Here is a 22,565-nt window from a genome sequence, read left to right on the forward strand (position 1 = left end):
TCCAACATGGAATAAATTCATTTTTCCCTCAGAATTCTACACACAATACCCTATAATGCAGATATGAAAAAAGTTTTTTTGATATTTTTGCAAATTTATTAAAAATAAAAAATAAAAAAATCACATGTACATAAGTATTCACAGCCTTTGCTCAATACTTTGTTGATGCACCTTTGACAGCAATTACAATCTCAAGTCTTTTTGAATATGATGCCACAAGCTTGGCACACCTATCTTTGGGCAGAGTCACCCATTTCTCTTTGCAGCACCTCTCAAGCTCCATCAGGTTGGATGGGAAGCGTCAGTGCACAGCCATTTTACAGATTTCTCCAGAGATGTTCAATCTGATTCAAGTCTGGGCTCTGGAAGGGCCACTCAGGGACATTCACAGAGTTGCCCTGAAGCCACTCTTTTGATATCTTGGCTGTGTGCTTAGGGTCGTTGTTCTGCTGAAAGATGAACCGTTGCACCCGGTCTGAGGTCAAGAGCACTCTGGAGCAGGTTTTCATCCAGGATGTCTCTGTTATGGTATGGTATTGGCCTGGTGACATAACATAACAAAATGTGGAAAAAGTAAAGAGCTGTGAATCCTTTCCGGATGCACTATATGTGCGCTCCTGCGGTCGCATGCGACATCGTCAGGTTTGATGTCCCACACTTCAAACCTGACGATATCGCTAGCATCCTGTGGTATGTTAATGAAGGATGGAACATGATCGTTCCGTCCTTCATTAAAGTCATCCCAGTTTGTATGGGCAATCTAGACTGACGGGGATCATTCTAATGTCAAATAGGGTTTTTTGGTACCTGCGCTCACCTATGCATGTTGTCAAATGTATCAAAAATGTATAATCAGTGTATAATAAACAGGTGTCTGTGTCGTCTGCTAATACTTTTATTCAGTCACAATGCTGAGTATCAGTCAGAAAAAAATTATATAAACACATATAAACATCAAATGAAAATAACAATTTTGCAAGCTAGGTTCTTACACATAATATGTTAATTTTACGTGTAGAGTAAGAATGTCCGTATTCCGTGGTGCACAAAATTCATATCTAGTGCAGGTAATTGGTGTAATACAGTTCGCAGTCTCTTAGGGGTGCAATGTTGACCCTTCGATCTGGGAATCCCCACTTGATGATGGAAAAAGAGTTTTCAGTCTGAGGGGGGTCGTGTTCTGGGGAAACATCAGTAGAACACTCACACCTTAGTGAGACATGGGAGAGACATAAGAAGTGTGGGTAAGTTTGTTGTAGCTGGCAGGTGGGACGGCGGCTTCTCAGAACACGACCCCCCTCAGACTAAAAACTCTTTTTCCATCATCAAGTGGGGATTACCAGACCGAAGGATCAACATTGCACCCCTAAGAGACTGCGAACTGTATTACACCAATTACCTGCACTAGATATGAACTTTGTGCTGCCGGGAATACGGCCATTCTGACCCAACACGTAAAATTAACATATTTATTTATTTATTTATTTATTTATTTATTAGCAGTTTCTTATATAGTGCAGCATATCCCGTTGCGCTTTACAATTAGAACAACACTTATAGAACAAAACTGGGCAAAGACAGACAGACATAGAGGTAGGAAGGCCCTGCTCGCAAGCTTACAATCTATGGATGTAATAACATATTATGTGTAAGAACCTAGCTTGCAAAATTGTTATTTTCATTTGATGTTTATGTGTTTATATCTTTTTTTCTGACTGATACTCAGCATTGTGACTGAATAAAAGTATTAGCAGAAGACACAGACACCTGTTTATTATGCACTGATTATACATCTTTGATACATTTGACAACATGCATTGGTGAGCGCAGGTACCAAAAAACCCTATTAACCATTTGCCAACAAGAGTGTGGACAACTCTATAGGTACCAGCAGCACCCGAAACAAGATCCTAATTACCATACCTCCCAACTGTCCCGATTTTCGCGGGACAGTCATGTTTTTTTGGGACTGTCCAGCTATCCCACCCGCTGGCCGCAGTGAGCGGTGAATAGAAGCTGTGCGCATGCGCACAGCATCTATTCAGTGGAGACAGAAGGAGAGGGGGCCTGCCAGCGGCTCATGGAGCGCTGGGCATGCCTCCTCAGTGACGAAAGCAGGGCCCTCCCATGAAGCCACGCCCCTTTTTCACAGGCCACTCCCGCTTCGCAGCGCATGTGTCCCTCTTCCTTCAATGAAAAAGTTGGGAGGTATGGATCCTAATTACTTCTGCGCTTTGTACCAACCCAACAGCTCTATATCATTCTAATGTCGGCATGAATCCCCGTCGCTCCAGTGTGTACCCAGCTTTTAAGATTCTTTTGAAACTCTATTTCTATTATTGAACAAACACTATTTACACTTTAAAGGTTTAACTGTTTTGCAGAATGCAGCAACACTGTTGCAACAAAGTAACACTCTCATTATACAAATGTGTCCTCATACATATTCCTTTTGTTTCATATGGTGCAAGACGACAGGTGGGATTCTATGCAGCATACATTTTCATCTTTTTGCATTTCAGGGGCTGAATTATAGATAGATGCTATATCAATAATTTTTTTCCTGCAATTTAGTGATTGTATTGTATGATGTATATGCACATCTGGGGATGCAATGTTTTGGTGAAGCTAAATAGCAATATCTGTGAAGTGACAAACTAGGCTATCTGGCACAATTTGAGGATAGGTACAGTATATGTGGCCACATCTGTAGTTGTGGCTTCCTGCAATGCAGAGTTGCATTACAGTATATACTGTAGTTAAGAGCAGTATGTCTTAAATGGATGAAATGAAATATGAAGCGTCAGGCAGCGGGGAAGGGGGGGGGGGGTCAATTGTAGATCCCCACAACCCTCCTGAGTGCACACCTGGGTCCTCCAGACGGTTTCGGTATGATTTACCTACGGACACAACACCAACAGTCATAATCCCGACAGCCATTGGCCGACAGTCAAAATACCGACATTCATTATGCCGACATGTTCAAAATATCGACATTTGAAATGCTGACATGTGAAATACCGACATGAGTTTTTCTGGTTTTTTTTTTGTCAATGTGGACATAGGTCGACATGGACACCGTGTAAGTGTGCTGCGTCCCCTCGCATGGCTCGCTGCGCTCACCATTCTTCAGGCACGGTACCTCGCTGCACTCGCAACACTATTATATTCCCCTTCCAGGTCCACTGGGATGGTAAAGCATGAACAAGTCTGTTTTTGGGTAAAAATTCCTTAAAAACACATGCCATCATTTTAACATGTCAGCATTTTAAATGTCGGTATTCTGACTATGTTGGCATTTTGGACATGTCGGTATAATGAATGTCAGTATTTTGACTGTGTCAGTATTTTGACTGTCGGTCAATGGCTTTAGGGATTATGACCATCTGTATTGTGTCAGTCGGTAAATCAACTGCTACCCCCTCCAGACCCCCATATGAGTGCATAATTGGGTGCCCCGACCACCCTCCTGAGTGCACACCTGGGTCCCCACGACCCACCTCCTGAGTACACACCTGGATTGTGAAAGACTGACTGTGCAAGAAAGGTTGGGATGATTATTTTAGCAATGTAACATGACAATAAAAATAAATACATACATCAATCCAAAATGTTTTTATGTATACTGTACAAGTAGTTATGTTATGTAATTCTCTGTAACTGTCTACTATTATCTTATCTATTGTTAGTTTTACAAAAGAGTATTATTTCCTATTGAAAAAAGGTTTCCCTCCAAGTCTACAGTCATCTGTAATTATTTATATTTTTTAAACGTTTCTGAAATGCGTGCACGTGAAGCATATACTGTAGTTGCAAGTTACTGCCAATTATTTAATATGTGCTGTTTGTTTAAGGTATCCTATTAATCACGCTGTCTAATGCAGACCTACAGACTTCCCTGTGATATTTTAGCATCGTTGTATAGGAATCAGTATTACATGCCAGCGCACAGGATCCCGGTGTTCATAATACTGACAACGGTATCCCGATGTATGAAATCCCGACAGGGGTGAGTAGAGGGTATTTCTCCTACCACCTAACCCTCTCCACTACCCCCTAACCCTCTGGTCCCGCAGCATAAACCTAACCCTTTAGTGCCTGACCCTATCCACCACTCGGAGGTGGCTAAACCTAACCCCACATCATCTCTGCCTAAACCTAACCCTCCCTCCCCCACAGCCTGACCCTAACCTCCCCCAGGGGGTGCCTAACCCTGACCCTCCCTCCCAGCAGCCTAACCCTAATACCCACCACCCCCTGTAGCCTAACCCTAACCCCTCCCAGGTGACACCTAAACCTAACCCTCCCTCCCCCACAGTCTGACCCTAACCTCCCCCAGGGGGTGCCTAACCCTGACTCTCCCTCCCAGCAGCCTAACCCTAATACCCACCACCCCCTGTAGCCTAACCCTAACCCCTCCCAGGTGGCACCTAAACCTAACCCTCCCTCCCCCACAGTCTGACCCTAACCTCCCCCGGGGGAGAGCATAACCCTAACCCTCCCTCCCTGCAGCCTAATCCTAATACCCCACTCCCACCCCCGTAGCCTAACCCTAAACCCTCCCAGGTGACACCTAAACCTAACCCTCCCTCCCCCACAACCTGACCCTAACCTCCCCAAGGGGTGCCTAACTCTGACCCTCCCTCCCAGCAGCCTAACCCTAATACCCACCACCCCCTGTAGCCTAACCCTAACCCCTCCCAGGTGGCACCTAAACCTAACCCTCCTTCCCCCACAGTCTGACCCTAACCTCCCCCGGGGGAGTGCATAACCCTAACCCTCCCTCCCTGCAGCCTAACCCTAATACCCCACTCCCACCCCCCGTAGCCTAACCCTAACCCGCCAAGGTGGCGCCTAAACCTAACCCCCACTTTCCGCCCCCCAAACCTAACCCGCCGGCAGTTGCAAGGGATGACATGCTGGCTGTTGGGATCCTGACGTCTGTCTCCTGCCCATTTGGAGTTCCGGCGTTGGGATTCCTACAGGTGTCAGGATTCTGGTGCTGGTACTTTGGCTGCCGGGATTCCGACAGTCGGCATATTCGCCGCATCCTGCTGTATATACTATGGTTTTTATACTATAAATTTCTCAACTCAAAATCAATAACCAAAGTCACTTACTTTGAATAAATCCACATTGCTGACAATAGTCAAGTTCACATCGACGGCAATAGCCAGCTGCATTTTTGTTGGCATGTCGTCCATGAGTTCAGAATCATCTGCAATTGGACATTTATACTACACATTAGTGATAAATAGACAGGCCACAGCTCAAACCACGTCACTGACTCCTTCCCCGGCCCGTATGTTTCAATAAAAATTTACTAACTTTTGTTTTTCAGTTGCTACTGGAAATTTTACAACAATTCTATGTTCTTTCTCTGTGCTGTCAGTTCATACCTAACATTCCTTGTGAATCCCATGTATACTCATACCAGGTCCTCACACGGCTCTGCACATATTTGGGGATTTTATTTGCGTTCATATAGGAGACAGTTTTGTCCACGCTGTCATGGTAATAGCTTTGTCCTGCAGTTGCAGCACCAATCACATCACGCATCTAGCAGAGAAAGTCAAAGATGACGCTTTTAGAAGAAATCCATTTAAAACCAGCAGGATGTATAACACATTTCACATACAGTATATATATATATATTTATATATATATATATATATATATACATACATATATATATATATATACATATATATATATATATATATATAGATAGATAGATAGATAGATAGATAGATAGATAGATAGATAGATAGGTAGATAGATAGGTACCCCTGTAGATATGTATATATTTTAATTGTTTTAGTCATTTGATTAGCTATAGATTGATTTATGCAGACAGACATACATAACTACCATATGCAGAGGCACCACTATGGAGGGTGCGGGGGGGGGGGGGGGGGACTAAACCTGGGTGCCACTGTCAGAGCGGGTGACACCAAATGCCAACTCCTCCGCAGTGACAGGGAGCAGGGTGCTGCACTGTGGTATTATCTATAGCACCCGGCTCCTGTCACTGAGGGCGAGCCGGTAGTGCAGCCAGAGTCTCCGGGAATGCTGGGTACTCTTCCGGAGTGATGTAATCAAGGCCACACCCCCTTCCAGCGAGGCCATACCCCTGGTTATGGCAAATGGGGTTTTTCCATGAGACTACAACCCTTTATGCTAGTCCTTGCCCCCTTTTTGGGGCACATTCAGGTGCTACATTGTGTGCACAGGGTGTCACCAGACCAGGTGACAAGCACATATGTTTGAAGTAGCTTTAAACATAAAGCAATGATGATAATGTATCTGCGCAAGATGCTGGTAGTGAGGGAAAGGTAAAGTGCAGCCCTAGGAATTAGCAAGCTCCTTAATTCTTACCCATGGGCAGTGCTAAAGAATGAAGTCTTGGCACACAGAACCATAGCTCAAAATGCAGCTTCAGTTTTGAGGTACGTATTTCAAAGTTTGTGCAAAAGGGTTTCACTCTCTAGCATTTAATATACAGCAGCTAAAAGTGATGGAATCAATTCCTGGAGGGAAAAAAAAGATACCTTGGGGCTGATCCTGCATCGCATGCAGAGTGGCTGTAGTTGTGGGCATCCGCAGAAGCCCGATGCACTACCTTATGCTAACGCAAGAAAACCAAGGGCCGGATGCAATGATGCCCGAGATTGCTGGAGGTGTGAGATGCCGGCCGATCGCTGACGTTTTTTTAAAGGGGCAATTACATACAAAGCATGGTTTTGCCTTGTTTGTGATTGCTACTTTAAAAAACGTCCGAGATCAACCGGCATCTCGCACCTCCGGTGATCTCGGGCGTCATTACATCCAGCCCCATGAGTCTGATAATGGACAGCCATGCCATTTTACGTTAACTGCCATCACTATTAACATTGGCACTTACAACAGCCCCATGCTAGGAGCAAAAGATCCACCAGAAACAGACTTCCGTTCCCCATACACATGACTAGATACATGTCCATGACACTCCCATGGCTCACACATGATAGGACTGTTATGTGCACGCACATTTATGCCACCCAGAAACGCCCAACTTCACAGAAAGACATATGTGTCGGCACTGGCGAATCTATAATGGGTGCATTATGTGCGTGCACACAGGTCCCTGAGTCCAGAGAGGGCCCTCACTGCACATGTTGCACCCATTTTCTAAATACTCACCCCTCCGTTGTCCCGTGCCGACGTCCATGGCGGAGTTAAAACTCAGTTAAAATGGCACATTTTCACTGCGTTCTGCCCATGTGCAATACAAAAATCACTGGGAAAATGGCCACCGTACTATTTTCCCAGAGATCTGCGCATGCACAGTAGAGTCTGAGTGCTCTAGTGCTCAAACTCTCAGCGCTGCCTGCAGAGAGGAGGGGGCCCGAATGGAGGAGGCTGCACCCGGGCCTTCTCTCTTAAAGCGCCCCTGTGCGTCGGAGTTCTGTAGGATCAGAATCGGATGGAGATTTTTGTAAAATTACATCTGCGCATGTGCTGTATGTATAAACTCTATGCAATTAAATTCAAGGTAAAATCCTGCGCACTCTATTTGCAGCCTTTAGTGGTCCCTTACCCTGATGTGTCACCACACACACCTGAAGGACATACACAATGCAAAACAATGGGATAGGAACCAGCTGGCGGCGCAAAAAGAAAAACAATGGGAATCAAAATCGATTACCTAGACACAGCTGAGACTACGCAATGTCCTTATATGTCAAAAGTCCAGAGTTCAGGGACTTCTCAAGTATGCTTCTCGTAAATGTCCGTAACCAAGTGGTTACATGTAAAAAAAACACAAATGGTATACAATAGTTCAGAAAACCATCCCTGATGTCATTTTTTCAGTGAAAAGTGCTTCTTCCTGGATTCCTTGTACTGAGATGTCTATGGGAGGTGGTGTTTTAGCCGTACAGGTTCACCTCGGTGTGAAGGGTAATATAGGCTCCTCACATGTATGCTTACTTTAATATACTTCCAAACAAACTTATAAAGGTTTCTTTAGATTCTTGACGTATAAACTTTATATACTCGAATAGCAATGAATATCATATAATTTTACAATAGCAGCTCCCATTCAGGCTTACTTCAAAAGATGCCGTTCTTCCATATAGCGGTTTCTTTATAGGTAAGTCATCCTGTCGTCCTCAAATGTCTCCTCACTTCGTGGTGTGCTCGATATAAAGCATACAAACGAGGGGACGTGTGAGGATACGTATTAAATTTATTGTAAAATAGTTAAAATATTTCCAGAGATAAAACAGAAATGGGATCCCCACAATGATAACCAGAAATGAAGATCTTATACAGCACAGTCCGACAGTGAAAAAAGATGTAACCCCAGGAAATCTCACCGCTTTCTGGCTGAAAAAACTGGTTGCTGTGGTGATCCAATTTGTCACATGCTCCCACCAACGCGTTTCTACTATAAGTCTTTGTCAAGGTGCATGTGGAGTGCACCATACCCTCTATTTATACCTGGCATGGTGTACAACATACGCCCCTTCCTGAGCGGGTCCTATTCGGTTAATTAATATATAACATTTATAAACTCAAAAATAGGGAGATAGATCCTATGGTGGGTGTATTGAGAGAATAAAATACTTTAATGCAGCAAAAATAAAGAGAGAGGGAGTTCTAAAAATGTAATTTCGTGCTACGCGTTCCATTACACCTGGAACGCACACTACTTCCGCCGGGTATCCGGCGGAAGTGACCCGGCATCCAATCCGATATGACGGCGCAGTGAGCGGTTGCCATGGTCCCGCTCTGGGACATGGTTGTCATGGTCATGGTCCCGCTTGGTAACGCGCCGCCAACGGGACCCGGTTACCATGGTTTCCGCTGAGTGACGTCCCTTTCAATACTGACGTCATCACGCATGGCGTTGGCGTGACCCGTCACCAAGTGTATCACACCATGCGGGTCACCACCATACTGGCTCTGCCGTGCTGCTTCCTGTTCCCTGCGTTCCAAATACGATGGAACGCAGGTGGGCAGCAAACACATAGATGGAATGTAGTTATGGATAAAATAATTCAAAGTGTAAGAGATATGAGCTGGTTGTACACTCCAAAACCGGCCTTCAAAACTACAAACATGAAACACAAAAATGCATACTAATCCATCTTATAATGTCAAACGTGTCCTAAGGTTTCCTTCAATTTCTGCATGGAATAATCCCCATTGCAGGAACAATACATGTATTACACACAGGAAACAAAAATCACGGGATTGAAATGGAGGTAGGAAAGGGGTCAAAGATAAATGCACTTATCTCTAAAGAGTGTATATAGGAGGGTAATAGTCTTATACATGAAACTTCAAATAGACTCAGATAGTTCAAATGAGTCATGATACATCTTATAATACATGACTAGGTTTTTCGCCCCAACCTTAACTGCAAACAATGCTTGACCCATATTGAAATAGTCTATGGTAAACAGAACATGAGACACCCCGATGATTTTTAACAGGTATTCAAATATCGCGGAGTGCATGGGTTACTCTGTGTGTAATAATCATATGGTATAACATGTACATTATTTTTATTTTTATTTTTATTCCCTACCTGGAATAAACTTTACCCTAGTCTTCATTGAAATTCTTTAGTTACTCTAACGAGTGAAATGTGGGAGCTGGATGATAAAATCACAGGAACCATTTTGTCTCAAAGTCCAAGTTGAGACCTGCTGGATGTAGGGTACCCATTTCAAAAATACTTCGCATTTCTCTCATTGCAAGGTCTTCCTCCATACTATTTTTCCTCCAGTTTCCCTTTATAATGTGGATTCCACAAAAAGCGACCAAATCTGTGGGTTGACATTGATGAAAATCCTTAAAGTGGGCTGAAACCCCATGTGAGATGACTCCTTTCTTAATGTTCCGAACATGCTTGGCCATCCGTTCTTTCAACTTTCTCCCAGCCCTTCCAATGTATTGTTTATTGCATGACCAGGTGAGAAGGTATACCACGTTGTTACTATTGCAGGTGATGAAATGTTGGATACGTCCCACTCTTCCATTGGAAGTTGAGGTATATTCCGTAATCTTTGATACAGAGCTTTTACAGTTCCTGCACATGCTACAAGTGCCACATCTGTGGAAGCCCTTAGTCATAATCGTACCAGGTTTTCTTTTTTCATTTGTTACACTCTTCACTAGGTGATTCTTGAGATTGTCAGCCTTTCTGTATATGAACCTGGGCTTTTCCCTCAGTGTTTCTTTCAGTGCTGGATCACGTAGTAGGATGTTCCAGTGTCTTTTGATGATGGATTCCATTTGTTTATGCTGGCTACTATACTTTGTTATGAATGGTACGCCCATTCCTTCCAAGGGATTCTCCAAATTCTTCTTTGATGTCAGAAGGTCTTCTCTATTACTTGTCCGATACTCTTGGAAGGGGGTTTCCAATGTTCCAGCTGCGTATCCCTTATCAATAAATTGCTTTTTGAGTTGGGTTCCTTGTTCTTGATAGTCTTCCAATCTGGAGCAGTTTTTTCTAATCCGGTGGAATTGGCTCTTTGGTACCGACGCTAGCCAGTTTTTGTGATGGTTACTATTTGAGGGTATGAACGAATTACAATCCGTAGGTTTCGTGTACGTGCGTGTATGTAGAGTTCCTCCTTCTATGAAGATCTCAAGATCCAGAAAATGCACCGACCTTTCACTGATGTCGAACGTGAGTATGATATTTTTGTTATTGCTATTAAGAGATTGGCAAAACTCCTGTAATGATAAGTCCGTGCCATGCCATACAAAAAAAATGTCGTAAATGTAACGGACCCAGGTGACCAGGCCCGCCCCCTCGTCACCCCAAACGTCCATGACCTCCTGTTCCCATTTGGCCATGAACAAATTGGAGTAGCTTGGGGCGAACCTGGTCCCCATGGCCGTGCCATTGACCTGTGGGTAGTAGGATTGATTGTGAAAGAAGAAATTATTCTTGAGTATGAGTTCTATTCCTTCTAAAAGAAAATCTTGTAGTGAATTGAGATGGTGTTCTTTTGATTTATTTTTGCTGCATTAAAGTATTTTATTCTCTCAATACACCCACCATAGGATCTATCTCCCTATTTTTGAGTTTATAAATGTTATATATTAATTAACCGAATAGGACCCGCCCAGGAAGGGGCGTATGTTGTACACCATGCCAGGTATAAATAGAGGGTATGGTACACTCCACATGCACCTTGACAAAGACTTATAGTAGAAACGCGTTGGTGGGAGCATGTGACAAATTGGATCACCACAGCAACCAGTTTTTTCAGCCAGAAAGCGGTGAGATTTCCCGGGGTTACATCTTTTTTCACTGTCGGACTGTGCTGTATAAGATCTTCATTTCTGGTTATCATTGTGGGGATCCCATTTCTGTTTTATCTCTGGAAATATTTTAACTATTTTACAATAAATTTAATACGTATCCTCACACGTCCCCTCGTTTGTATGCTTTATATCGAGCACACCACGAAGTGAGGAGACATTTGAGGACGACAGGATGACTTACCTATAAAGAAACCGCTATATGGAAGAACGGCATCTTTTGAAGTAAGCCTGAATGGGAGCTGCTATTTTAAAATTATATGATATTCATTGCTATTCGAGTATATAAAGTTTATACGTCAAGAATCTAAAGAAACCTTTATAAGTTTGTTTGGAAGTATATTAAAGTAAGCATACATGTGAGGAGCCTATATTACCCTTCACACCGAGGTGAACCTGTACGGCTAAAACACCACCTCCCATAGACATCTCAGTACAAGGAATCCAGGAAGAAGCACTTTTCACTGAAAAATCACATCAGGGATGGTTTTCTGAACTATTGTATACCATTTGTGTTTTTTTTACATGTAACCACTTGGTTTCGGACATTTACGAGAAGCATACTTGAGAAGTCCCTGAACTCTGGACTTTTGACATATAAGGACATTGCGTAGTCTCAGCTGTGTCTAGGCAATCGTACCTTTCTGTTTTGATTCCCATTGTTTTTCTTTTTGCGCCGCCAGCTGGTTCCTATCCCATTGTTTTGCATTGTGTATGTATAAACTCGTCCACCTCAGTATCAAGCCCAACGACTATTTTCCATAGGTATTTTCTTGTGACTGTCACATAAATGGCCCATTTATGTGACTAGTCCTACACCCATATCTAGTCGGGTTGGGTATGAAATTCTGACGGTCAGAATACAGACACTCAAAATTCTGACAGCTACCGGTGAGTATTTTAACCATAACCCTAAACCAGTCCTCCAGCAGCCTAACCCTAATTATCCCCTCCAGCAGCCTAACCCTAACTGTCTCCTCCTGCAGCCTAACTCTAACTGCCCCCCTCCTGCAGCCTAACCCTAACTGTCTCCTCCTGCAGCCTAATCTAACTGTCTCCTCCTGCAGCCTAACTCTAACTGTCCCCTCCTGCAGCCTAACTCCAACTGTCCCCTCCTGCAGCCTAACCCTGTCTCCTTTCGCAGCCTAACCCTAACTGTCCCCTCCTGCAGCCTAACCCTAACTCACCCCTCCAGCAGCCTATCCCTAACCATCCCCTCCCGTAGCCTATCCCTAACCATCCCTTCCCGCAGTCTAACCTTAACTTCCCCCCTGCAGCGTACCCCTAAACATCCCAGCCTGCAGCATAACCCTAATCCTAACCCTACCCCTGTGTCAAAGTCAGAAAAATGTCTTAGTGCACACTGCCATATTTGCACCGCACACTGGTCCGTGCTGCGCATGCGTACGCTCTCCCGTGGAAGCGCATACCCGCAATAGCGTGCACTCGCACGCGCAGTATGCGCATTTACGGTAGAGTTTATGTGATCGTAGCGTGCGACTCATTCGTTACAAAAGTTCACAATTAATGTAGTTTATAGATCATGTTCCCCTCAATAGTTTCTGTAAGTTTGGTTTAGATAGAATGTCCCTGAGCGGAGGAATCCCTCTTTGTATTGCACGAAGGGTCTAACAGGAGTCATACAGCAGTGTTTGATACCCATCGGAAGAGTATTTAATTAGCAATATTCCGGTGTTGGTTTGGAGCGTATTAATCGCTCGTGCGAATAGTTATGGACATAAGAAGTTTATGTCCATTTCTATGATTTGCACATACTCAGGTATGCGGCGGGAAACCCAGTTCCCCACCCACCTGAGCTGTTGGAAATCAGCACAGCCCACCTGTATGAATCAACCTATGACCTTTGGTTACAGTACAGGGCCGAATTCCTGTGTCCAATAAACTGTAGGATTGTAGGGACTAGGAGATTGCATTGAGTGTGGGGCATAAATAGGCAGACCGACCACATCCAGCTCTCACTCTCTCATCAACGGTTATCTGCTGATAATCGGGAGCTGGATATCGAGGCGCAGGCGATCATACCCTTTGTGCGTAAGTTCTCTCCGTAATCATTGTCTTTCTGTGAGCCAATTTCTCTCTCTCTATTCTCTCTTTTCTCTAATATCTCCCCTAGACTAAACTTTATAGTATTGTATTGTATTGTGTTAGACCAGGATAGCATTGTAGTTTATCCCTTAGTTAGGTGTTTGGTTAAGAAGTCTTTGTTATATTGTAGTGTATCATTTGTACTGTGTTACTCTTTTACAAGTATACTAGATATAATACAGATTATAGGCTTTGGAACCCTAAACCAGTATCAGTGTATTTACTATAGTATTAAGTGTTCACTTGAGCGTCGGTGACGCTCAAACAGCTTTGTAGATAGTCAGGTTACACAAGGTTGCATTTACACCCTGTACTCACATTAAGGTATTCTGTGTGTTTCATCGGTATAAGGTTTAATATCAAGGTATAGTGTTGTGAGCGTCTGCACCGCTGGTGACCTCCTCGTGGTCTCTAGCGTATGCTACGTTACAGCGAATCTTTCCCCTAGACATAACCAATAACGTGTCCTGTGATCACTGGGCCGTGAGCGAACGTGACGCTTGAGCGTCTCGCCTACGGCTGAGCGATCGTTACGCAAATAGCGTATCATTACGGTATTTCTTAAGTAAGCAGCGTACAGTGTTCTTAGCTTCATAAGGGTTGTTTATACGACAAAGGAATTTAGCATTGTCAATTGCGGGCTCGTCCGGTCCTTTTCACATCTGCACTAGGTAGATCAGCGGACATTATCCCTCCAGCAAAGGGTGGGAGGTTGTCTCATAGTGCTGGCGGGATAAGCGTCTGCTTCGCTTAGGTAAAGAGTGCTGAAGGAATCCGGTAACCGGAAGTAAGAACAAAACGCTTGTGTCTTTTAAAACTGTTTATTTTTCTTTTGTCTTGCGTACGCATACATTTATCTGCATTTCTTTTTCAAATTTCGTATATCACTATTCCTGTTTGCCAATTTTTTTATAGTTGATAGAAAGTGCTAAAAAGAGATTTGCTGTTATTTAAAAGTAGAGGTAATAGTTAAAGTATAGAACAAACACACGGTTTGTCTGAGATACAAGGCAGTCAGTGTGGATTGCGGTAGATGATCAGGGATCATCTACATTGATAAATAAATATATTGTGTTACGGTGGATCCTTTGCATTGCGTACACGTGTCGCTAACAAAGACTAGCGTACGCAATCCAAAAGGCAGACGCACGCAGCGTTCATTACGCAACGTAGCGTCTGGTTACGCCCACGTAGCCCAAGTCACGAAAAGCGATAATTAGCGCAAAGCGATAATTAGCGCAAAAGCGATAAGTAACGCACAGCGGTAGATAACGCGACGCGGTAAATAACGCAAATCTATTTTTTGGAAAATCTGAAATTTAGTTTAACAGATCCTGCTCCTAATTGGTAACACTTTTGGCCTGAAGACAATTTCTGCGCAGAAATAGATATAGAAACAAAGTGTACATGTGTTGAGTGAGTGTGTTTTGTATACAAAAGTTTATATAACTTTAAGGTGGAACCAAAAGGAAAGTCGGGTACTCGTCAAGGGACATACGTGTAAGTGACATATACGGTGGCCAGGGAGGCATCCCTGGTTAAATAATATTTGAGCATTAGAGTATAGCGGACCATAAGGTAACAAGACCAGGAGGTCATAAGGAACAAGACCAGGAGGTCGTAAGGTAAAAGGTCCGCTATAAAAGTCCAGTGGCACAACGCCTGGGGTGTTGGTGCAGAACCCATATAGGCCATAAGCTCTTGCTGAAGGAATCGCGGCCGGAAACATCGATTCCATTGGTCTTTCAGTACATGACAAGTAGTGCTCGTGTACTGAACGATTGGACCACACGTAATTGTGTGCAGTAGTTAGTAATCTGACCTAAATACCATTAGAGTAAAGTGGTCACAAACGCTATTTGTACATTCTGACGTGATTTGTGTAATTTTTTATTTTTGGAAGGGAAGTTCGCTGGTCACTCAGGAACTATCTAACAACCCCAACTTTACTGGAAAGAGTAAGTGTCCTGCGGGTAACCCTCATATGTTCCAGTAAACTGAAGGTTCCATAGGGGCCCTGTATCGAGTACGCTGGCATCATAACGGTGTTTACAGGTCGTATTGGTCGAGGTGGGCGAGTGAGTGGGGTACTCGGTAAACCGCCACCGCCGGCCTACTGTGGAGTAATTTGGTTGTCTGTAAAGGCTTGCTGAAAACCTTGATACAGAAAATCCAAGGAGGACTAAGCAACACCTACAGACTATGGGGGCCAGTTGCTCAGGTAGGGGGCGATCAACCCTGGTTCAGGTTGATTCTGTGAACCGACCAGTTGGGTCGGCACGATATGTAATGTGTGAAAAATATGGAATTCACACCGAATCTTTATGTGATGAATGGGAGAGAATGACTGTACAAGACAGGGACAAGTTCCCAAGAATAGGTAGCTTCAGTCCAGAGGTGTTACAAAATTTAAGGAGGAGGATATGTCTCGTAAAATCAGCAAAGAGACGAATTCAGCATCATGATTATTTACAGTTATGGCACCAGGAAGGTGAGATACAGAGAGGTTTGGCTCTGGCGGCGGGATCTGGGGCAGTCAGGAAGTTGATTGCCACAGCTCCTCCCCCACCATACATTGCAGGAGAGAAGTTGATTGCGGAGAGAAACGCACAGGGTTGTAAAACACAAACTCTTAGTAACACTGTAAATGTTAATGATGTTAACCAAATAACTCATGCAAGTATTAACCCGTGCAAGATGTACCCTGTTTTGAACCTTCCTCAGGAGTGTGATCAAGAAGACGATTCAGCAACAATTTCAGCTCTCTCTCTTGCAGCCACCATAGCAGAGACCACAGTAGGCACAGCGACACCCACGAGATTAGTGAAAGCCCCTAGCGGAGGGATAGGTGAGGTCGTGTCAACGGGTAAGTACGGCACCATGCACTACACTGAAACAATTGTACCACAACAAGCTGTAGAATCTACACAGGAAGAGGCTGTTAGAATTGCTCCTGTAAGGGTAATAGCAGTTCCCAATGGAAAAACAGATGTGTCTGGAGCCACTCCCATAAGGAACATTGCCATGTACACTCCATTTTCCAGAATGGAATTAAGAACAATAGTGTCCGAATTTCCTGACCCCAGGAAGGATTTAGTTGCTAGCCAAAAATACATCAGGGATTTAGGTAACACGGTAGAACCCAACAACAAGGATTGGCAGATACTGCTAAGAGCTTGTTTACCTTCCAATGTTGATGCAACTCAGTTTTTAGCTGATTGTGCATTGGATAAAGATGTACCGCTTACAGACGTGTACAATAAGGATAATGTAAAAAGGATAAATTTACAGCTAAAAGAGTATTTCCCAGCCGTTGTTAAATGGAATAAAATATTTTCCATTAAGCAAAAGGAGTCCGAAACGGCAATAGAATATTTTCACCGGGCACTATTAGAAATGGCAAAGTACACTGGTATAGAAGACATAAAGACCAACCCAAACCATCGAGAAGTAGCAGTATCTGTACTGATGGATGGTTTGAAAGAAACATTAAAAGCTAGGGTACAGACCACGCAGCCATGTTGGCGAGGTCTGTCAGTGTCCACCTTGAGAGAGGCTGCTATTGATCACGACAGAAATATCACTAGGCACAGGGAGTCGCAAAGTGATAAGTTGATGTCCGTAAGTATACAGGCGCTGACCTCAAGGCAGCCTGCGTATGTACCACCGAATCCTGTGGGTAAGGCAAGTGTAATAACATGTTTTTCGTGTAACAAACCAGGACATTTTGCACGAGACTGTAGAGTAAGAAATGTACAAAGATCTTTTCAACCCCCTAGACAACAACACCACACACGACATTGGGAGCAGGGTCCACAGAGGCGGAGTTTTGAGCCACATACAGGGGAAACAAAAAGATATCCCCCAAACAGAGATTGGCATGCCTCTGGTAGTTCCCAGCTAACTCCCTCACAAGTAGTTGCTGCCAGCGGGATTCAGGGAGGTCAGCATACCCAATAGGGGTGTGGCCATACCTGTAATCTGCAACCAGTTAAATTGATTGCCAGTCTTGGAAGCGAACCAGAGATTGCAATCAATGTAGCCGGTAAAACTTTAAACTTTCTTGTAGACACAGGGGCGGCCAAGTCAGTGATCAATTCGACAGTGGGCATGAGAACCACTGGTAGGACAGTTCCAGCCATAGGAGTAACAGGAGTAGTCCAGCACTACCCTGTTAGCAAACCAGCCGAGATTACAATAGGGCCTTTGCATACCAAGCATTCCTTTTTGCTGGCTGCATCGGCACCGACCAATCTCCTGGGAAGAGACTTACTATGTAAAATGGGTTGCGTCATTTATTGTACTCCTGAAGGTGTATTCTTGGACATCCCTGAGAATCACGCTCAGGAAGTACGAGACATGTTAGACTCCCCATCAAAATTAATGTCACATTCCATTATGACAAATAGGAATCCATCCCAAGTAGAAGAGATGACATCTCAGATACCAGAGTCGCTTTGGACAAAAGATGGACAGGACACTGGATTAATGGCAAACGTAGCTCCAGTAGTAGTACAAGTAAAAGATGGTAGGATAGCTCCAAAAATCCCACAGTATCCTCTGAAGCCAGAGGTGGAGTTAGGAGTTTTCCCGGTAATAGAGCGCTTGCTACAACAGGGCATTCTAGTAAGAACGTCCAGCACAGCAAATAGTCCCATCTTCCCTGTTAAAAAGAGTGGGGGGAGGGGTTACAGGCTAGTGCAGGATCTAAGGGGGATTAACAAAATAGTTGAGAGTCAGTTCCCCGTAGTGCCTAATCCAGCTGTCATCCTAATGCAAATTCCTCCCACTGCCAAATTTTTCACTGTTATTGACCTCTGCTCCGCTTTCTTTTCGGTACCTCTGCACCCTGACAGCCAATATTTGTTTGCATTCACATACAGAGGAGTCCAATACACGTGGACTCGGTTACCCCAAGGTTTCATAGATAGTCCAAGTATATTTTCTCAGGCTTTGCATGATTGTTTACAGTCTTTCCAACCGGAAAGTGGATCAGTGTTGATACAGTACGTGGATGATCTACTGCTGTGTTCTGATTCATTGGAGGCATCCCTGAAGGATACGAAACAGCTCCTGTTTCATCTTTCAGACACAGGTCACAAGGTCTCCAAAGACAAGTTGCAATTATGCCAAGCTAAGGTAAAATACTTGGGACACTGTCTAACACAAGGACTGAGACACCTGACCGCTGATAGAATCCAAGCCATTAGAGACATGACACTGCCACAAACCCAGCAACAGATCAGGACGTTTTTAGGAATGTGTGGGTATTGCCGTAATTGGATCCCAGGGTTTTCCATATTGGCGCTACCTTTGCAGGAAATGGTCTCTTCAAACAAACCTGATCGGATTTCGCATACAGACGAATCCGAAACAGCATTTGAGAGACTCAAACAGTGCCTAACGCAGGCACCAGCATTAGGTATGCCAGACTATGGGAAACCCTTTGAACTATACGGAACAGAAAGTGCTGGGTGCGCAGCAGGTGTACTAACACAAAAACACGGTGATGCCAGCAGGCCAATTGCATACTACAGCGCTCAGCTAGACACGGTAGCGCGATCCCTCCCCACATGCTTGCGTAGCGTTGCGGCGATAGCATTGCTAGTGACGAAAAGCGAAGATGTCGTGCTAGGCCACAACCTCACAATCCATACACCACATGCGGTATCGGCCTTATTGAATTCTGCCCAAACCAGACATGTCTCATCAGCAAGGTTTACGAGATGGGAATTGGCACTAATGGCCCCAGTAAACATCACCATAAGGAGATGCAGCGCATTAAACCCTGCAACATTTCTCCCAGGTGTGCCTGGACAGGCACAAAGGGTGGGAGGTGAGAGTGATGGGGAAGGAGGATTTAATGCAAAGGAAGATACACATGATTGTATGGAATATTTGACCCAAAATTTTACCGCAAGGCCTGACATCAGTGACAATCCACTAGAAGATGCAGAACTCACGTTCTACACGGACGGTAGTTGTCACAGACAGTCAGACTCGGGAGACTTGTGTACTGGATACGCAGTCGTAGATGACCAAGACACCATAGAAGCGGAACCGCTAGGCCCACCTCACTCAGCCCAGGTTGCTGAACTGGTCGCCCTAACCAGAGCATGTGAATTGGCTAAGGGTAAGTCTGCCAATATCTACACCGATTCTAGATACGCGTTCGGGGTAGTCCATGATTTCGGAGCGCTATGGCGTCTCAGAAATTTCATGACGGCAGCTGGTACACCGATAGCGCATGCAGCTCACATAAAAAGGCTTCTAACAGCGATACAGGAACCCGACAGAGTGGCTGTTATCAAATGTAAAGCACATACATATAGTCAAGACCCAGTATCCCTTGGTAACAGCCGAGCAGACGAAGCTGCAAAGCTTGCAGCTGCTACCCCCATACGGACAGACACCACACAACTGATGGTATTTAATACCATCAACACACAAAAGTTGTGTGAAATGCAGAATTTGTGTTCCACTCAGGAGAAGGCAGTCTGGAAGGCAAAGGGATATGGCCAGGAGTCCTCAGGGCTCTGGACGGATGGACATGGTAAACCAGTGGCCCCCAGGGCATACCTTCCGTGTCTGGCTGAAGCAGCTCACGGGCTGACTCATCTAGGCAAGGAGGGGATGTGCAAGTTGGTAAGAGCATACTGGTGCGCCCCAGGATTCTCCTCTCATGCTAGTAAAAGAGCAATGTCATGCCTTACCTGTCTGAGAAAGAATATTGGAAAAGCAATACCAACAGAACCATCCCATATCCCACCTGCCGGCGGCCCTTTCCAAGTAATACAAATTGACTTCATTCAATTACCCCCATGTAGAAATTTGAAATATGTACTTGTTTGTATAGATGTTTTCTCGAATTGGGTCGAAGCTTTTCCAACAGCTACAAATACCGCTATGTTTACAGCTAAGAAAATTGTGCAGGAATTTGTATGTAGATATGGTATCCCTAGAATCATTGAAAGTGATAGGGGTACCCATTTTACAGGTGATGTCTTTCAAGGAATGTGTAAGTTGATGGGAATTGATAGTAAGCTGCACACTCCGTACCGTCCACAGGCGAGCGCGAAGGTCGAAAGAGTGAACAGCACTATTAAAAATAAATTGAGTAAAGTAATGGCAGAGACAGGATTGACGTGGCCAGAAGCTTTACCCATTGTTTTGTATAGCATCAGAACCACTCCCAGGTCCCCTCTTAATCTGTCCCCTTTTGAAATCTTGTTTGGTCGACAACCGCATGTCATGATTAACCCTCAGGATGATTTGAAATGTAACAATGAAGTAACTGTAAAGTACTTGATTAACATGAGTAAACAGTTGAGGAATCAAAATGATAATCTGAAGTTGGTGATTCCTGATTTACCAGATAGTAATTGTCATGACATTGAACCTGGGGATTATGTAATGATACGAAATTTTCTACGCTCAGGTTGTCTTATTGATAGATGGGAAGGACCATACCAGGTCTTATTGACTAGCACCACAGCATTGAAGGTTGCTGAGAGAGAGACTTGGGTCCATTCATCCCACTGCAAGAAGGTTGCTGATCCAGAGAAGTCCCGTGATAAGGAACAGACGGTAGAGGTTGTATCACTAGAGTGTCTGTTCCAGGAGGACTGAGGCGGCACCTGAGCCTTGAAGACCGAAAGCAGCTGTCGACTCCCCTCTCCCTTTTATTGTTTTCTCCACTTCCCATCCCCTCTCCTTTAAAATTTCTTTTTCCCCCTTCTCATTCTTCTCTATTTCCTCCTCAAAGATGGACTTGCCCCAAGAGACTGTGGTCCGGATTTTGATGTTAACCATGATGTTGACCAGAGCAGTCTGTTCCGGCGAGAGTACCATAGAGGTCGAAAGAGGTTCTGGAATGGGTTCCGATTATGATGATGGAGGCGTAGTTTTCCAAGATCAACCAAGCCAACAAGCAAAGGCGAGTATCAGAAAACGATCCGATAGAAGAAATTGTGATGGATTGTTAGCTGAGGAAAATTGTATCTGTAGGCTCTGTGATAATCTGGTTGAAGATGGATGCATAAAGAAATGTCAATCTAGTTTTAATATCCATATAGACCGGCATCCATTGAGTGACTATCACTCCTTAGTGGGTAACGTGTTAAACCAAACAGATTGTTGGGTATGCTCTCAAGTACCTCAGGGTCACAGTAAATCAGGGCTAGTACCATTTCCTTTAACGTTAGGGGAGGTACTTGAGCTAAGTGGTGGGAGACCGGTGGACCGGAGGTTTAACATCTCCAGCCCTCCTAGTTTGAAGCTCCACCAATACCATGTGGATAGGTCCCTCATATGTTTTAACATCTCCAATCCCAGAAAACCGGGAAATTGGGAAGTGTCATGGAGCAACCTTACCATGACCTTTTCACACAGAGCAGATAGAATGCCTACAGATACAGAGCTCGTACGCCACATAGCCAGTAGAGGAAAATCATTCCGGTATCGATATACCTTAGGAAATAGGATTACTAAAGTTGGAGAGGTATCACCAGGATACTGTGCACATATCGTACAAACTGATACGTGCATTAGACAGATGGAAGAATTAGGGTCAGGAGATTTCACCTGGAAGGTTTGTAACATGGTCATGTCCTTCTCCGTCCCTTATGTTCTCCCCGATGATGCATATTTCATATGCGGGAGAAAGGCGTACAAGTGGCTTGCCCCAAACTCTGAAGGATTGTGTTATATTGGAAAAGTATTGCCTGAAGTAATGACTGTTACACATGACAAAATGAAGGACATACACCGTGGTGCCCAAACTCCTTATACTCACACTCACTACGAGCACCTTGTTAAAAGACAACTGTCAGAAAGGTTAGAGCATCCGGCCTCTGATCTTATCCATGAATCCACCGGGATTCAGGTTCTGGTAGCGTTAGATTTCACTCGCACCGCTCGAGGTGTGATGAATTATAGATACATTTCCGCACTCGCCAATTTGTTAGATAATATCACTGAAATGTATGATGACACGTTTAGATACACTGGAAGAGAACTTCAAGCTTACAAAACAGAACTAGTTCAGCATAGGATGATTCTTAATTATCTTACAGCAGTAACAGGCGGATATTGTGTTACATTGGCAACACAGTACGGCATAAAGTGTTGCA

General features: G+C 44.2%; 1 protein-coding gene across 1 annotated transcript in view; it reads right to left on the bottom strand.

The window, feature by feature from the left end:
• The window catches only part of CNGB3 (cyclic nucleotide gated channel subunit beta 3), a 346,397-nt gene that overhangs the window by 90,331 nt on the left and 233,501 nt on the right, over positions 1 to 22,565 (bottom strand). Inside the window, exons 13-14 of the mRNA XM_063924064.1 lie at positions 5,400 to 5,559; positions 5,121 to 5,218 (exon numbers count right to left, since the gene is read on the bottom strand). Coding sequence (XP_063780134.1) covers positions 5,121 to 5,218; positions 5,400 to 5,559 — 258 coding nt within the window. The remainder of the gene's footprint in view (positions 1 to 5,120; positions 5,219 to 5,399; positions 5,560 to 22,565) is intronic.

The sequence above is a fragment of the Pseudophryne corroboree genome, chromosome 5 (assembly GCF_028390025.1).
Source record: "Pseudophryne corroboree isolate aPseCor3 chromosome 5, aPseCor3.hap2, whole genome shotgun sequence".
Classification (NCBI taxonomy): domain Eukaryota; kingdom Metazoa; phylum Chordata; class Amphibia; order Anura; family Myobatrachidae; genus Pseudophryne; species Pseudophryne corroboree.